A 19,023-nucleotide genomic window follows, 5' to 3' on the forward strand; every position below is an offset into this window, starting at 1 on the left:
AGCTTCAAGCAGGACGACCAGCTACAACCCCCGGGGGAACGGGCAAGTAGAAAGGGAGAACGGCACGGTCTGGAAGGCCGTCCTACTGGCCCTACGGTCCAGGGATCTCCCAGTTTCACGTTGGCAGGAGGTCCTCCCGGACGCTCTCCATTCCATCCGGTCGTTATTATGTACGAGCACTAATCAAACGCCTCACGAGCGTCTCCTTGTCTTCCCTAGGAGGTCCTCCTCTGGAACGTCGCTGCCGACCTGGCTGGCGGCCCCAGGACCCATCCTGCTCCGAAAGCACGTGCGGGCACATAAGGCGGACCCGTTGGTCGAAAGGGTTCACCTCCTCCACGCAAACCCCCAGTACGCCTACGTGGAGTACCCCGACGGCCGACAGGACACGGTCTCCCTGCGGGATCTGGCGCCCGCCGGCACCACGCACACCCCCCCGGCACCATCAACCCAACCGCCCCCCTTCCTGCCACCGCCGCACCCCGCGACCGCCCCCTTCCCAGGAGGATCAGTCCCCCTCCCCTTTGCACCGACAGCTGAAACCGTGCGGCTCCCGGAGGCGACAACGCTGGTACAAGCACCACCACCACCGCCGGGGCCGAGGCGATCGACACGGACGACCAGACCGCCCGACCGACTCGTGGCGTCGATGTAAAAAAAAGATGGACTGTCCAATGAACATTTTGTTTTTCCTATATCCTCTGTAAATAGTTGTAACAGGACGATACTGTCCAATACGGCACTACCATGTAACTGTTCTATCCTCCCAGGACCAGTACTGTAAACCCTTACCACCATACGAAGCATTACCCCGCCGGGTTCATTTTTGACAAGGGGTGAATGTGGTAGTATGTATTGGGGGTCATGTGGGACTGGAAGCCCTAATGTCATTGGCTGACAGATCCCGGGTCCTGGTTGGCCGTTGACCTCATACTCCGCCCTGAAGGCGAAGTATAAGAAGCCGGTGCCTTCCCCCGCAGGCCAGTTTACTATCGGGCTGCTGGGGAACAGACACGCTTAATAAAGCCTCATCGACTTCACTCTATTTGTCTCACGGAGTCTTTGTGTGCCACACAGAGTCAGTGTCAATTTCACTGAGTTGCTCTGCTGCTGCTTCCAACCCTCAGGCAGTTTTGTGAGGGAGGTGAAGGAGGTATTTGGCAGATGGGGGTGTGGGGGGGGGGGGGGGCGTGGAGGTTAGAGGTAAGATTGGGGGGAGGTTAGAGTCAGGGTGAGGGGAGTTTATGGGGGTTGGGGAAGGTTAGGGAGGATTGGAGGGGGTGCTGTGGGGGAAGTTAGAAGAGGAAGTTAGAGTTGGGGTTTTATGTAGGTTTAATTGGGGAGTTGGGGGAGGTTAGGGTGGACAATAATAATAATCTTTATCATTATCACAGGTAAGCTTACATTAAAACAGCAATGAAGTGACTGTGAAAATCCCCTAGTCGCCACACTCCGGCACCTGTTCGGGTACACAGAGGGAGAATTCAGAATGTCCAATTCACCTAACAGCACGCCTTTCGGGACTTGCGGGAGGAAACCGGAGCACTTGGAAGAAACCCACGCAGACACGGGAAGAACGTGCAGTCTCTGCAGAGGCTGGGACCCTGGCGCTGTGGAGTAACAGTGCTAACCAATGTGCTACAGTGCCGCCATGGAGGGGTTGGAGGGGTGCTGTGGAGCGGTTGGAAGAAAAGTTGGGGGCAGGTTATAGTCAGGGTCGGGGGAGGTTAGGGCCGATTTGAGGGGGTGATGTAGCGGAGACTGGAGTAGGAGTTTAGGGGAAATTTTTGGGAAAGTTTGGAGAGGTTTGTAGGAGGTTGGGGGGATGACTGCAGAGGTGAATTGTTTTGAGATGTAGAGATTTTGTTGTAGAAACTTTCATAACATCCAGTGATTGGTTGACTCAGCATTGGACCTTCAATTTCAGCATCATTACAGTTACTCTGCCCACTACATGCAGCTGTAATGAAAGAAAGGCAAAGTCTACATTTATACTACACCATTCACCATGTCCCAAATCACTTTACAGCCAATTAAATACTTCTGAGTTATAGTCACTAGAATAACATCAAATGGCATGCTCAAAGGGCCGAATCAGAGAACTTACAGTGCAGAAGGCCATTCAGCCCATCGAGTTGACACTGGACTTTTGGAAAGAGTCACAAGCCCACAACTCGACCCAACCCATTAACTCAGCAATCCCATCCAACCTTTTTGAACACTAAGAGCAATTTAGCATGGCCAATCCACCTAACCTGCTTTGGACTGTGGGAGGAAACCGGAGCACCCGGAGGAAACCCACGCAGACACGGGGAGAACGTGAAAACTCCGCACAGACAGTGAACCAAGCTGGGATCGAATCTGGGGCCCTGGAGCTGTGAAGCAACTGTGCCAACCACTGTGCTACCGTGCCCCTTGTCGTGTTAGGTATAATGGTCTAACACTGGCTGCAACTGGATGCAGCTTAGATCAGAAAGATACTCCAGACCTTGAAGAGGAGCTGGCAGGCTGCTGGAAGGACCTTGGGGGGCTTCTTGATGCGTTTGAAATCTGCCTGTGAGAGGAGGTTGGCAAAAGCACCTGTGTCCAGCTTGAACTGGATGGAGCAGCAGTTGACCTGCATCACCGCACGCCATTCGCCCTCCGAATCCACAGCGAGGATGGACTGAATGCGAGATGAGTTAGGTGTGGCATGTTCACGTGTGGTAAAGATGCCAACTCGGTAGGCGGACTCCAGGCACTCGTCCTCTGGATCCGTTGTACTGCCAGGATCAGAATCCTATAATCGTCATTGCACATTCTGGACGCGCCATCGTCGGAATTCGGAGCGTTGGCGTCTGACTGGTGGTGCAGACCTGCAGAAGGGGCTCCGGGAAAAGCGCGTGAGATGGCCGCAGTCTTCAATGCTGAGGCGCTGCATCCGGGAGATGGCCTGCACACTCACTGCCCCGTGGGAGGCAAGTTTCTCATTGTCAGCCGATTTGTATTGGGAATACCAATTTTTTGCATGCTCATGTACTGTACATGTTTCAATCGCGACTGGCAGGGTCATATGCTTGATATTTAAGATCTGCTCTCTCAGAGGATCAGAGTGAACTCCAAACACGATTTGGTCTCTGATCATGGAGTCAGCAATATCACAAAAGTTGCACGACAGCGCTAGCAGGCGGAGGCTAGTTAAGAAGGCATTGAAAGATTCATCTTTACCTTGAAGACGTTGTTTGAATATGTAGCGCTCAAAGATTTCATTGGTGTCCACTTCACAGTGACTATCGAACTTGTCCAGGGTGGTCTGAAACTTTGTCTTGTCCTGGCCTTCGGTGAAGTTAAACGAGTTGAAGAGTTTGATGGCTTGATCACCCGCTGTTGAAAGGAGAAGCGCGATCTTTCTTGCATCAGACGCACCCACGAGGTCTGAGGCTGCGATGTACAGCAGAAACTTTTGCTTGAATGTCCGCCAGTTGGCGCTGAGATTGCCGGAGGTCCTGAGCTGGTGAGGAGCCTGAATCTTCTCCATGGTGCCGGGATACATTCCTGGTCGTCACGGAACAGACTGAGATAAGCCACCTTAAATTATTAATCTCCTGGTATCATGTCGTGTTAGGTCTAACACTGGCTGCAACTGGATGCAGCTTAGATCAGAAAGATACTCCAGACCTTGAAGTTAGTTCAATCAGGTTTATTGAACTAATAGCACAGTTAGCACAGTTCTCTGTGATTTCGACTCTCTGCTAACTCTCTGTCTGACTGAACCAGACTAGCTCTTAGCCATTTGGTGGAGGTGTGAGATTGTAACAACACCCTTGACTGACTCTCTAGATGTTCATCAATGGAAAGAGGCAGAGTGTGAGTGCCTCATGTCATTTAAAGTCAGATCCCACCCGAGTGTCCTGTCTGCTTATTGGTCATGTCCTGTTCTCTGTGTCCATTAGCTGCTTGTCTGTATATCATTATGTTGTCTGCATATCATGACACCCTCCTGCACAGGACTAATGTTAATTAGTCTTTCTGGGGTGAGGGAGATGAACTCGGCTAGGTAGTCAGTCTGGGTGCAGGGTCTGGGTAGAGTGGACATGGCTGGGCAGACTGGGTGGGGTTCAGGTAGATTCGGGGGATCTGGGCAGAGTGGACGGAGTCTGGGCAAAGCCTGGTCAGAAGGGGCGGGGTCTGGACAGAAGGGGCGGGGTCTGGACAGAAGGGGCGGAGTCTGGTTAGAGTGGGCGGGGTCTGGACAGAAGGGGCGGAGTCTGGTTAGAGTGGGCGGGGACTGGACGGAATGGGCGGAGCCCACCTGAACCGTCATGGAACGAGGACGTCAGAGCGCGATGACGTTACAATAAGTGGGCGGTTCCTTGCTGCAGCGTGATTGCGTCAGGCGCTGGTGTTGGCTCGGTTTGGATCGGGGCCGGGGCCCAGGCCCGGGGGGAAAGTGAAGCGAGAGGCTGCGAGCGAGGGCCTGGGGAGGGGGGGGGAAACCAGAAACCAGAAACCAATCACCCTGACTCTGATCGATATGGAGGCCGAGTCAGTGATCGAGGATAAAACTATCGAGCTGATGGTGAGTGAATCGCGGGGACAGGCGGCGGGTCTGGGAGCGCGGAGCCCGGGCCGGCCCCGAGAGGCATGGGGCCCGCGTCCCACCAGGCCGGCATCCGGCTCCGGGGGGCCGGCAAAGGTCGGGGTTCCTGCAGGAGCGCCGAAAGCGTCTCATTCAGATCATCCGCGGTTAGCAGAGACAAGAGGGAAATCCCAATGAGCCGGGAGGCATCCGGGCGGGGGGCAGGGTGTGGGGGGAGCAGAGGAGGCAGGAAGGGGCAGGATACGCGTGGGAAGGAAAGGGCAGGGCACCGGGGGCAGGGAGACTGGGTACGGGGGTGAGCGGGAAGAGACGGGGGAACCGGGAGCAGGAAGGGGCAGAACGGGGGTAGGGGGCAGAGAGCAAGAAGGAACAGGGTATGGGGAGAATAGGTGAAGGGACAGGGGGCAGGAAGGGAGGGAACGAGGGAATAGGGAGCAGGGTACGGTGGAATCGGGGGAGCTGGGTACAAGGGGAACAGGAAGGGTACAGGAAAGGGCACTGTACAGGGGAGCAGAGTGGATAGTGTAACAATGGTTAGCACTGCTGCCTCAGTGCCAGTGACCCGGGTTTGGGTGACTGTGTGGCGTTTGCACATTCTCCCTGTGTCTGTGGGTTTCCTCCTGGTGCTCTGGTTTTCTCCCACAGTTCAAAGGTGTGTGGGCTAAGTTGGGTTAGGGTGGGAGAATGGGCCTAGGTAGGGTGCTCTTTCCGATTGTCAGTCTAGACTGGATGGGCCGAATGGTCTCCTTCTGCACTGTTGGCATTCAAAGGATTCACAGGATTAGCATTGTGGGGTGTACAGGATGGAGCAGGTTGGAGAGATACAGGAAGAGGCAGTGTGGTGCTTTTGGGAAGGGGCATGGTGGAGGAGTATGGGAAACTACTGAGGGCAGGGTGGTGGAAGTACAGGAATTGGCAAAGGGCAGGGTGGGGAGTATAAGAATTGGCACAGGGTAGGGGGGTATAGAAATCGGCACAGGGCAGAGTGAGGCTACAGGAAAGAGTGGGGTGTACCGAAAGGGCAGAGGGAATTGTGGGGGGTACAGGAAAGGACAGAGGGCATTGTGGGGGGTACATGAAAGGGCATTGTGGGTGGGTACAGGAAAGGGCAGAGGGCATTGTGGGTGGGTTCTGGAAAGGGCATTGTGGGTGGGTTCAGGAAAGGGGGGGTATTGGAAAGGGCAGAGGATGGGGGATACAGGAAAGGACAGGGTGGGAGGGTACAGGAAATGGCAGAGGGTGGGGAGCACAGGAAAGGGCAGAGGGTTGGGGTACAGGAAAGGCAGAGGGTAGGAGGGTACAGGAAAGGGTGGGGGGTACAGGAATGGGCAGAGGTTGGGATATAGGGAAGGGCAGAGGGTAATGGGTACGGGAATGGCCAGAGGGTGGGGGGGTACAGGAATGGCCAGAGGGTGGGGGGAATGGCCAGAGGGTGGGGGGTATGGGAATGGCAGAGGGTGAGGGGTAGGGGAATGGGAAGAGGGTGAGGGATAGGGGAATGGGCAGAGGGTGGGGGATTGGGAAAGGGCAGAGAGCATTGTGGGGGGTGCGGGAAAGGGCAGAGAGCATTGTGGGGGTTGCGGGCAAGGGCAGAGGACATTGTGGGGGGTGCGGGAGAGGGCATTGTGAGTGGTACAGGAAAGGGCAGAGGGTGGGGTACAGGATTGGGCCGAGGGCCTTGTGGGGGGCTATGGGAAAGGGTGGAGGGCACTGTTGGGGGAAAGGCAGAGGGCATTGTGGGTGGGTACAGGAAACGGTCTAAAGCACTGAATTTTGATTGAAGTTCTGTGTAACTCGAGCCAGTGTCATGTTGGTTTGCGATGTAAGATAATAAACTATCTCGGAGAGCAGCAGGCTGGATAAATGTTGCAATGGGACATTTTAGGGTGACTTGTTTGAGAGGCAGGCTGTATACTCGAGTGAGTGCCTGAAAATCACGGCTTCCATTTCCCTGTGTCTAAAGTTCCTTATATTGAACGAGCTCCATCGAACGGTGTTGTGTTTTGGAGCACAAGTAAGTTAACGGGCAGAGAAACTGCAGCAGTTCTGGCGAGCGAGTTCTGCACTTCCGTATGGCTGGAACATCATAACACAAGCACTTCTCCTGTGAGAGGCAAAAAAAAAAACAGGAAAAGAATTACTCTGGAAATGTCCTCTCCTATTACTGCTGAATACTGAAAGCATCCCCAGAGGTTGGGTCACAAGGACCAAGTGTTACATGGAAAGATTTTGCCTGCTCAAGTCAGGAAGTGGTCCAGTTCCTCCTTGAAGATATCCAGAGGGTTAGCACCTGTGGACATTGTGTTTCTGAGGCCAATCCTCAACTTCAAAAACATAAGTGCCGTGCCGGTAATGCCCCTTATTCCATGTTGCGTTACATGGGATTCATGGCTTTTATTTGAAGTGGCTTTCAGTGTTGACTAAAGTAAGAATGTTGTCACATAGTTGTTGTGAGGGCTTGTGGTCGTCTGCTATACCAGTATTGGTTGTAGGTTGAGAGTGAGAAACTTCAGGATGCAGGCACTGGTAGGCTTTTAATTAAAAGAGACTGCTTCTTTCTGCGGGTAAGAACAGTTTGATACTGAATCATACAGAATGCCAATCAAACTCGTGGAAAGAGCAGTACTGTTGACTTTTTGGGCCAAACACAATAGGGTGGGAGCAGGGGAAGGGGATGTGCCGATGGTTGTACCCACTGTTATCTCTGGCAGGCAGCTGTGAATACTTGGATGGGATGGAATTGAAACCGGCTCTGAATGCCTTTTTGAGGTGCGTGTGTCCTGAGATAGACAGTAAATTAATTTGCCAGCATCCAGGACACGTGCCTATTGAACAGTACGGTCACTAGTTGTGAAGTTACCTCAAATATTGGCAGGTTTACTAAAAGAATAATGCAGCACATGCTCATGAAGCACTTCCTTAACACGATGAAAGGAGGCGATTTAATAAACAGCAATTAGATCAGTAAGCAGTTTCCTGGGCTAAACCATACGCAAGGGTGGTTCCTGGTTGCTTCATTAATGCGAGTTGTGCCACTGCTTGTTACATTTCGGTTCTCTTTTGGCACCACCTTTTCTCACCTACATGCTGCCCCAAAGTGACTGCACCCAGAAAACGCCGTATTGCTTTCCACAGGTAAGCCGACAACAGCCATCTCGACCTCCACTCGCAACGCCGCCAGTTGTCACACTGCTTGTCCAGCATCCAGTACTGAGTGAGCAGAAATCAACTTGCCATTAAATACTGAGAAGTGCTAAACCAATGCCTTTAGTTCCTAACTCCACCAACGCTGTTCCCGAGCCACTGACTCTCCTTATGGGCATCTAACGGTGTCATATTTGGTTCCATGATGTGCTTCTGACCACATATCTAGACTCGCTAATTCTGCAGATTTAGTAATATCGCTCAACTGCAACCCTGCTTTAGTTCATCTGCTGCTGAAACCCTTATCCATGTCTTTGTCATTTCTGAATTTGATTGTATCAACTTACTCTTCCGTTGGAGGCTATCCAAATCTCTTCTGTGCATGTCTTAACTCCCACCAAATCCTGTTTTCTTGTGCTCACTGATCGACATTGACATTACATCCCGCTTAAGAAATGCCTCGGTTTAAAATTTAGCATTCTCGTTTTTCAGATCCCACCAGGGTCTTTCCCCTCCCTATCTCTAATCGTCTCTCCCTCCACAATTCTTTGAGATATCTGTGCTCTTCTTGTTCATCTCTGGTTTTAATCACTCCACGTTGGCGGAGCTGCTGTACCTTCACCTTTCTGCGCCCCAAACTCTGGAATTCCCTCCCTAAATCCTGCTGTGCCCCCCCCCCCCCCCACAAAGCCAAGCTTTCGTTCATCTGTCCTAATAGCTCCTTATGTGGTTTGACAGCACTCCTGTGAAGCTCTTTGGATCATTATACTACAGCAAAGGAGTTGGAGAAGTACAAACTGTTGTGTCCACTAGACGCAAGTCCCACTTAAACCACACTTCAATATGTGACAGGTGTCTTTTGTGGGGTGTTTTTTGGAACCCGTCACTGTCATCACCAATACCAACAGTGCCTAACACACACCCCTTGTTTTCCAGTACAGCTCAATTGCCCATTCGCTTCATGCCTTTCCCCTCGTCGCCCTATCAACATATTTATAGAATCCCTATAGTACAGAAGGCGGCCATTTGGCCCATTAAGTCTGCACCGACCCTCCAAAAGGCCCACTCTCCCGACCGGGACACCGAGGGGCAATTGATCATGTCCAATCCACCTAACCTGCACATCTTTTAACTGTGGGAGGAAAGTGGAGCACTTGGAAGAAACCCACGCAGACACTGGGAGAGTGTGCAAACCCGTGACCCAAGGCTGGTCTTGAACCTCGGTCCCTGGCTGAGAGGCAACAGTGCTAACCACAGTGCTGCCCAGTTTTCTATCACTTTCTCCCTCGCACTTATTTAGCTTCTGCATAAATCTTTACTCTATACCTTAATCACCCACTGTGTTGGGGAGTTCCTAATTTCTCAGCACTCTCTGGGTAAAAAGATTTCTCTTGCATTCCCTGTTGAATTTATTACTGACCATTAATTAATGGCCCCAAATGTTGACCTTCCCGATGAGTTTTTATAGCTTACTTTCTGTAGCTGATTGTTGAGTTTTGAGAAGGTGTTGAATTTTGAGAAGGTATGTTCAGAATATTTCTGTACTTTGAGAAGCTTTAACCGTTAACTGAGAGAGTGGTATTAACATGCCATGTCTCTTAGGCACTATGGAATGTTGCATTTTCAACACGTCTCCTGTGTATAATTTGTCTGGCTGAAAGACAGAGGGTTGTACCTTGATTTGTCTGGTTAGGAGCTAAAATGGTACTTTTTTGGTGTCGCAGTTTCCCCAACCCCAGGCTTTCTGCCCAGACGTCTCCGCTTAGTTGCTAACACTACCAACTGAGTCAGAGGGCCGAGGGTGCAAGCCCCACTCCAGAGACTTGAGTATTATTCAGTACTGTAGGAGGTGATATCTTTGTGGGTGTAAAAGATATCCCTTTTACACCCACAATATGTTTTCCCCAACCGACACCTAAAACAGATTACCTGGTCCTTATCACTGTTTGTGGGGCCTTGCTGTGTAAATTGACTACTGTTTTCTTAACATTACCGCAGTGGTTAAACTTCAAAAGGCCTCTAAAGGCACCAGTCTGGGAGCATTGGTAACGGCACCTCTGCCGTTCTCGCCGGCCCGATACTCCACAAGTCCGGTGGTAGTGGCGGCACAGAGGATCTGGGGGCAACGGAGGAGGTATAGGAAGGTGGAGGGTGCGTCGGTCTGGACCCCGATTTGTAACAACCACAGGTTTGCACCGGGCAAGCTGGATGGCGGATTCCAGAGCTGGCAGAGGGCAGCAATTATCAGGATGGGGGATCTGTTTGTAGATGGGAGCTTGAAGGCGCTGGAGGATAAATTTAAACTGCCACCAGGGAATGGTTTTACATATTTGCAAGTGCGAGATTTCCTGAGAAAGCAGGTGCCGGCCTTTCCGCTGCCGCCGCCATGGGGGATTCAGGATAGAGTAGTTTCCGGTACCTGGGTGGGGGAGGGCAGGGTGTCAGATACCAGGAGCTGTTGGAGGTGGAGGAAACCCGGTGGAGGAGCTTAAGGGCAAGTGGGAGATTTCATAGAATTTACAGTGCAGAAGGAGGCCATTCGGCCCATTGAGACTGCACCGGCTCTTGGAAAGAGCACCCTACCCAAGGTCAACACCTCCACCCTATCCCCATAACCCAGTAACCCCACCCAACACTAAGGGCAATTTTGGACACGAAGGGCAATTTATCATGGCCAATCCATCTAACCTGCACATCTTTGGACTGTGGAAGGAAACCGGAGCACCCGGAGGAAACCCACGCAGACACGGGGAGGATGTGCAGACTCCGCACAGACAGTGGCCCAAGCCGGAATCAAACCTGGGACTTTGGAGCAGTGAAGCAATTGTGCTATCCACAATGCTACCGTGCTGCCCTATTTTTTATATATATATATATATATTTTTTTTCTTTCTTTAAAATGTTATCTTTTTTAGTCATAGAAGTTACAGTGCAGATGGAGGCCATTCGGCCCACCGAGTCTGCACGGCTCTTGGAAAGAGCACCCTACCAAAGCCCACACCTCCAGTAACCCAGTAACCCCACCCAACACTAACGGTAATTTTTGGACACTAAGGGCAATTTTTTTATCATGGCCAATCCATCTGGGACCCTGGAGCTGTGAAGCAATTGTGCTAACCACTATGCTACCGTGCTGCCCACGGCCCACGGGAGGACGAGCTAGGAGGAGAGATAGAGGCGGGTCTATGGGCAGATGCCCTAAGCAGGGTCAATTCCTCCTCATCGTTCGCCCAGGCTTAGCCTAACACAATTTAAGGTGGTCCACCGGGCACACATGGCAGCGGCGAGGATGAGCACGTTTTCGGGGTAGAAGATAAATGTGCGAGGTGTGCGGGAACCCAGCAAACCATGTCCACATGTTCTGGGCATGCCCGAAGCTGAGAGGGTTTTGGCAGGGTTTGCGAAGGCAATGTCCACGGTGCTAAAAACACAGGTGGTGCCTAGTCTGGAGGTAGCGATCTTTGGAGTGTCAGAACATCAGGGAGTGAAAGAGGCCGACGTCCTGGCCTTTGCCTCCCGAGTAGCCCGGAGATGGATCCTTTTAATGTGGAGGGAACTCGAAGCCCCCGAGTGTATAGACCTGGGTTAGTGACATGGCTGGGTTTCTCAGTCTTGAGAAAATAAAGTTTGCCTTGAGAGGGTCAATGTTGGGGTTCACCTGGAGGTGGCAGCCGTTCCCCGACTTTCTCGGGGAAAATTAAAATGTCGGCAGAAGCAGCATTCTGAAGAGGGGCGGGGATGGGCAGATGGGTGTCAGATGGTTGAGGTGTATGAAGATTGGGTTGGGTGGGAAAATGTTTATTTTACCATGTTAATGTTATTTTTATAAAAATGTTGCAAATACCTTAATAAAAAAATATATTTTTAAAACTTCAAAAGACATCTTGGAGGTGCTCTTGGCTGATTTTGAGGTGTTTTTGGAGTACTTATACAGCGAGTTGTCGAGATGCACGACTCATTGACCTTGCTCTTTGGAGTAAGAGAGTGCAATGCCCTATCGCTGTGGATTTGTGAATGTGGAAAGCCTAGGTGTCTACCAGTGTGCTGCAAGGAAATGGGAGCTGACTGTGGTTATGACCCCCTGGGGGCTTGTACGTGCAGCTGATTAGGATGGAGGCTCCTAAAACCAAATGTGAAGCAAAGCTGCTGCCAAAAGATAGGTTTGCATATCCGGTGCAAAGGCTCCTGATATTTGGGTGCAGCAGTTGGTCCCAAGGCTAGGGTGTTGAGGGAAAGGAGGAACCAGCCTGGGTTCCTTGTGGAAAATGTAGTCAAATATGACCAGAATGGGGCCTGGCTGGAAAGCTTTGCATGAAGCGCACATGATTAAAAAAAAAGACATGTTGGTGAGGGAGTGCTGCTGGTCCTTCTAACTGTCCTTGTGAGTGAGACAGTGTCTTCAGGAATCTTCATGTGACAAGCTAGTATCTCGATGATTCATTTAGCTGATTAGTACAGACACACCGTAGCCTAAAATGCAGTGATTTACACTCAATTTCTTCATTCCTACATTACAAGAGTGATAACTGAAATGTGATTTGACTAACTTATCAGAGTTCTTTGAGAAAATAACAACCAATGTGGATAAAGGGGAACCTGCAGATGTGGTGTACTTGGATTTCCAGAAGGCATTATGATCAGGTGCTATATAAAAAGTTACTGCACAAGATAAGAGCTTATGGTGTGGGCGAGGGGGGCTGTTGTTGGCTGTGCAGAGAGCGTTAACATATTGGCATGGATAGAAGATTGGTTAACTAACCGGAAACACCGTATGAATTAATGGGCCAGTTTGGGGTTCGCAAGCTGTGCCGAGTGGAGTACCGTAGGGATCAGTGCTGGGCCTCGAGCATCTACAATCCAGATCAATGACTTGGATGAAGGGACTGAATGTGTTTTTTTTTTTTGGAAATGATTTTTATAACATTTCATACAAAATAATATAAAAGACATGAACCGTAACACATTCCTCAACAAGATTTCATCAACAAGCACTTTTTTTGCAAAGACTCTTTCCCCCCCCCCCCTAAACAAGTGAGCCCCCCATCACCCTTAAACTCCAAACTCCAGCAGTGACCAATTCTTTGAAATCATAGAATCCCTACAGTGCAGAAGGAGGCCATTAGGTCCATGGAGCCTGCACTGACCCTCTGAAAGACCCTACTGTGGCCCAATCCCTTGCCCTATCCCTGTAACCCCATCTAATCTCTGGACATGTAGGGACAATTTAGCATGGCCAATCCACCTAACCTGCACATCTTTGGACTGTTGGAGGAAACCAGAGCACCCGGAGGAAACCCACGCAGTCACGGGGAGAACATGCCGACTCCGCACAGATAGTCACCCAAGGTCGGTATTGAACCCAGGTCCCTGGCGCTGTGAGTCAGCAGTGCTGACCACTGTGCAATCGTGCTGCCCCAAATACACTAAGAACGGTATGACCTACAGTCTTTGGGGTCCTTCTTCTTCAACAGCAGCAAAATGTACGTCTGTCCCAATGTCCCGGAGAGAACGCCCCGCTCCAAGAGTCTTTTGAACGTGGCCAGCAACTCTGATCCATGAACTTTTTATAGAACTCCAGTGGGAACCCATCCGGTCCGGTGCCTTCCCTGATTGCATATGCTTCAACACGCGCTCGATCTCCTTTAAACAAAGGAGGGCCTCCAGCTCCTTCCGCAGCTCAACATCCGCTCTGGGAAACTCCACACTCCCCCAAAATTCCATCATCCTGCATCCATCTTTAGCTGATTCTGACCAATATAATTTCTCATAAGCTTTAAACATCCCATTCACCTCCTCCGGATCGGAGACCAACTTACCCTCTAGGTCCTCACCTGAAGGATCTCCCTATCCCCTGCCTTAATTGATAAGCCAAAAACTGACTCGTCTTCTCCCTATATTAGTATACTGTGACTGAATGGAAAGTTGCTAAATTTGCTGATGACACAAAGCTAGGTAGGAGAGTGAGCTGTAAAGAGGCCATAAACTGTCTGCAAAGGGACATGGGTTGAGTGAGTTTGGAGTATACTGTGGGGAAAATGTGAACTTGTCCACTTTGGCAGGAAGAGTAGAATAGTAGTATAGAGAGATTGCAGAACTCTGAGGTACAGAGGGATCTGGGTGTCCTGGTACATTAATCTCAAAACGCTAGTTTGCAAGTACAGCAAATGCTTAGGAAGGCAAATGAAATGTTGTTGTTTATTCCAAGATGAATGGAATATCAAAGCGATGTTTTACTGCAGTTGTATAGGGCATTGGTGAGACCACATCTGGCTTTCTGTGAACAGTTTTGGTCTCCTTATTTAAGAAAGGATATAGTTGCATTGGAAGCAGTTCAGAGAAGGTTCATTGGACTGATCCCTAGGATGAAGGAGGACAGATTTGACCTGTATCCATTGGAGTTTAGAAGATTAGGAGGTGATCTTATTGAAACATATTAAATTCTGAGGGGACACAGGTAGAGCCTGAAAGGACGTGTTCCGTTGTTTCTCCTTGTAGGAGAGACTAGAACTAGGAACACCCAGTTTAAAAATAAGGGATCACCCATTTAAGTCGGAGGTGATAATTTTTCTGTCAGACGGCCTGTTAGTTTGTGAAATTTTCTTCGGCAGAAGTAAGTGGAGGTAGGGTCATTGAAGACTTTTTAAGATTGGCGAAGGAGTCAGAGGGTGTTGGAGTAGATGGAAAGTAGAGGCCATGATCTTATTGAATGGCGGAGCAGGCTTGAGGTCTACTCCTAATTTACATGACCACTTTTAAATAGTACCTCATTGGCTGTAAAGTACACTGAGATGTTGAGTGATCATGAAAAACACTATCTAAATACTATTTTTTTTTCTTTGTGGAAAGTTCAAGTCATGCTCTATCAAAAGGAGTTTATTTTTCACCCCAGTGTTGGCACCTGGTAGATGCTGTCAGAAATGGTAATGGAAGTACAAACCTTAATATTTGAAGAGGAATTGGATAAATAATTTGCATGTCTATGAAGGAAGGATAGGGAGACCGAGCTCAAGTAGATGGCTGATTTTAGAGAATTGGTTCAGATGAGATGGGCTCAATGGCCTCCTTGTCAAATGTTAATCCGATGTGCTCTCTGCTTAAAACAAAACCTTTTGTTTCTTATTCATGTACTATCTGATTTTTCACTGATTGTTCATTTGTGTTAATTCTACTGATCTATGTAGTGATATCATGGTTATGTTGTAATTCACTGACTGACCACTAGGAGTCTCATTATTATGTAAGTGAATCTTAGAGTAAGATGACCTCAGACTGACTAGGGAGCTGGAAGAGAGAGGTTGCTTGTGCATGTTAATACTGTTATTCTTCAGTTGTTTTGAATATAGTTGACCCACAGTTAATGTTAATAAATCATTTATAGCTTTAGCTACAAGTATTCTTGTAATATAAATCAGGACATCCGAAAAGAATATTACTTGGTACCAGGGTTGGATGGTATTAAACACGAAGGAAAAAGCTATCACATCATCAAGTGAAGCCACGCGGTCCAGAGATTTGAAGATTTTGCAGACTGCAAGAATGAACCACATGGAGTCGTTGAAGCCACCAATGAGTCTCAGATTTCATGGTAATGTGGACAGCAACTGCCGTATGTTTGAGCAACAATTTAATCTTACTGTAGTAAATTTAGGAGATCAATCAGATTCAAGTAAGGTAGCGATGCTCCTAACAGTGACAGGGCCTGAAGCAATTGCTGTGTTTAATACGTTTAAATTTGCAAACGATGAAGACAGTAAAAAATGTAATGAAGTGATTTGATAAACATTGCACGCCCAGAAAGAGTGAAATTTTGAAAGCTAATTGTTTCGATCACGCTTACAGAAGTCAGGAGAGACCATATATCATTTCATCACTGATTTAAAGTTAAAAGCGAAAACCTGTAATTTGTTTGTGGTGGAATCTTCCATGATTTGGAATCAAAATTGTGTTTGGTGTGAATGAAAATATGCTGAGGGGATCGGAGCTGTCCTTGCAACAAACAATTAAGATTTGAGAGGCTCACGAGCTAGCAGCACAGCATTCTAAAATGTATCTCAGTAATGGCGACATCTTCTTAGACCGAAGTTGCAGGTCCTGCAGGTCCTCGTACACCAATAAACAGGTTAAAGATCAGAATGAAGTATTTCTATGTAAAAGGTGTGGTCAATGGCACAAATTAAGGCAGTGTCCAGCGTTTGGCAAGTTTTGTTCCAGGTGGAAAGGTTAAAAGTACTTTGCTCAGAATCGTTACTCTAAGCTCAGCCCCAGATCAGTCAGCATAGTGGAAGACACAGTCTCCAGTGATGAAACATCATTGTTGGGGTAATAACAGAGAAAAATAATTTTTTGAAGACATCAAAAAATTCTCCAGCACTTAAAGAATGCAAACTGATACTGCATTTAAAATAAGTGAGATTGATAAAGACAAATGGCTGCTACCACGTGAAGTGAATAGTACAGTGGTCCAATTGAAGTTAGACACTGGTGCCAAAGCCAATTTAATCAGCATGACTGATTTTTAAAAAAATCCAAAAGCTCAGCCGATTAGAAGAAATCACAAAACATCTCTGAGAGATTATAATGGTTCAAGCATCAAGTGCTTGTGACCTGAGTATGGTGGTGAAGAACCACAGTTTATTCCATCCCATTCTGTATTGTATTCGAGAGCTTGGATTCATTATTAGGTGATCAGTCCTGTGACAAATTAGTTGATAAATAGCATCCACAAAGGATTGCATCAAAACTCCAACGATACTGAGAGCATTATCAGCAAATTCAGTGATGCGTTCACTGATTTTAGTGCACTACCATTCGCCAACGAGATACAATTCAAAGAAGATGCATTATCTAAAGCACTAATATAAACTACTAGTAATTATATCGCCAAAGATGTAGATTGGGCAGCACAAGTGGATAGCACTGTGGCTTCACAGCGCCAACGTCCCAGGTTCGATTCCCTGCTGGGTCACTGCCTGTGCGGAGTCTGCACGTTCTCCCCGTGTCTGCGTGGGTTTCTTCCGGGTGCTCCGGTTTCCTCCCAGAGTCCAAAAACGTGCAGGTTAGGTGGATTGGCCATGCTAAATTGCCCTTAGTGTCCAAAAAGGTTAGGAGGGGTTATTGGGTTACGGGGATAGGGTGGAAGTGAGGGCTTAAGTAGGTAGATGCAGACTCGATGGGCCGAATGGCCTCCTTCTGCACTGTATGTTCTATCTGCATGTCAGTCTCATTTCTACCCTATCAGATACAAAACCACAAGTTATCAAGAAGATAGAAGAACCTACCAATGGAGTCAATTCCATGGCATGGATCCCAAAGGTCTTAATGAAAAAAGTGGGTTGGCCATGCTATTGTAAAATAATCATTACAGAAAGCAATGGACAGCCAATCTGATCCATATCTCGCGAAATCACATAACAAAGCGTTATCTTTGTCACATGGTAGATTGCCAGCAGAGTTACTCATAAATGGAAAATTGTGTACCACAGTTCCATACTTGGAAAACGAGGAGGAGAATGCAGTGGTATTGCAGGAAATGCAAAACATTAAAGCAGTTCTATGATACCACCTCTGAGTAGTGATGACATTGTGAGAGTAGAAGATTCAGGCAAGTGGTCGAGAAAAGCCATTGTACTTGAAGAAGTAGTTCCTACAATATACAGACCGAGGAAGGGTTTATTTTAAGAAGAAATCGTTGCGCGTTCTTGAAAACCAGAGAAGATTTTCACAACCATGTGATGGATGACGAATCTACTTTAGAATCAACATCAGTTGCCCTGTCAGATAGTTCAGCAGTTCCTGAGCATGAGAATGTCAGGGAGAACATTGAATCTAAAGGTTCTGAGCAGCAAGGTCAAACTTTGAGAAGATCAACCAGAGTCAGAAGAAAACCTGATCGACTCAATTTGTAGATTTGGACTATTTGCACATACTGTTCTTGTGTGTATATATTTATATATTTGTTAAACCAGTTTTAAAAATGTTAAAGAAAAAAATTAATACTTTTAGACTCACAGGCTAATGATATCACATGTAAATATACTGATGGTCGTGTATTAATTTATTCCGGGCAGCACGTTGGTGCAGTGGTTAGCACTGCTGCTTCACGGCGCCGAGGTCCCAGGTTCGATCCCGGCTCTGGGTCATTGTCCGTGTGGAATTTGCACATTCTTCTGTATTTGCGTGGGTTTTGCCCCCCACCCCACAACCCAAAAATGTGCAGGTGATACATAGATGCATAGAAGATAGGAGCAGGAGGAGGCCTTTTGGCCCTTCGAGCCTGCTCCGCCATTCATCACGATCATGGCTGATCATCCAACTCAATAGCCTAATCCTGCTTTCTCCCCATAGCCTTTGATCCCATTCCCCCAAGTGCTATATCCAGCCGCCTCTTGAATATATTCAAAGTTTTAGCATCAACTACTTCCTGTGGTAATGAATTCCACAGGCTCACCACTCTTTGAAAAAGTGTCTCCTTATCTCTGTCCGAAATGGTTTACCCTGAATCCTCAGGCTGTGACCCCTGGTTCTGGACACACCGATCATTGGTAACATCTTCCCTGCATCTACCCTGTCTAGTCCTGTTAGAATTTTATAAGTATAATTTTATATGGTAGATGGATTGACCGTGCTAAATTGCCCTTAATTGTAAAAAAATGAATTGGGTACTCTAAATTTATTTTTAAAAATGTATATATTTATTCCTTCAAAGGAAAAGGGATGTAGTGATATCATGGTTATGTTGTAATTCACTGACTGACCACTAGGAGTCTCATTAGTATATAAGTGAATGTTAGAGTAAGGTGACCTCAGACTGACTAGGGAGCTGGAAGAGAGAAGTTGCTTGTGCATGTTCATACTGTTATTCATCTGTTGTTTTGTATATAGTTGACCCACAGTTAATGTTAATAAATCATTTATAGCTTTAGCTGTAAGTGTTTTTGTAATATAAATCAGGCCATCGAACAAGAATGTTACAGTATAGTGTTTTACATTTCTATCTCAATATTTTGGACTTTTAATCTCTCGTGTGGTGTTGAGTATGTAAAATTGAGCTGAAGTGACCCGAATGCCCCGGGTTTGATTTCAGATCTGTGCTGAGTTTTCTGGAATGATAGACGTGTCTGGTGTCCTTCACACCCCAGAACTATCAAAGTTTACCTGTGAAAGTGAGGATATTTTTCACACACATAACACACCAAAGGGGTGAAGCTGGTCTATCTAACAACTTTTGGGATAGTCCACTGTTGAAGCTTGTCACTTGTTTTTAATGATCAGTTGACCAGGGCTTTTTCCATTTTTTTCAG

The 19,023-nt window shown here is 47.9% G+C and overlaps 1 protein-coding gene across 3 annotated transcripts in view; it reads left to right on the forward strand.

The window, feature by feature from the left end:
• The first annotated feature begins 4,392 nt into the window (after positions 1 to 4,392).
• Positions 4,393 to 19,023, forward strand: part of LOC140426737 (F-box/WD repeat-containing protein 11) — a 199,468-nt gene continuing 184,837 nt past the window's right edge. Inside the window, exon 1 of one of the 3 annotated variants that reach the window (XM_072511862.1) lies at positions 4,393 to 4,558. In XM_072511862.1, the coding sequence (XP_072367963.1) occupies positions 4,514 to 4,558 (45 nt within the window). In that variant the 5' untranslated portion in view covers positions 4,393 to 4,513. The remainder of the gene's footprint in view (positions 4,559 to 19,023) is intronic. The other 2 variants (XM_072511860.1, XM_072511861.1) reach the window with 2 other exon arrangements.

This window comes from Scyliorhinus torazame, chromosome 7 (genome assembly GCF_047496885.1).
Source record: "Scyliorhinus torazame isolate Kashiwa2021f chromosome 7, sScyTor2.1, whole genome shotgun sequence".
In the NCBI taxonomy this organism is placed as follows: domain Eukaryota; kingdom Metazoa; phylum Chordata; class Chondrichthyes; order Carcharhiniformes; family Scyliorhinidae; genus Scyliorhinus; species Scyliorhinus torazame.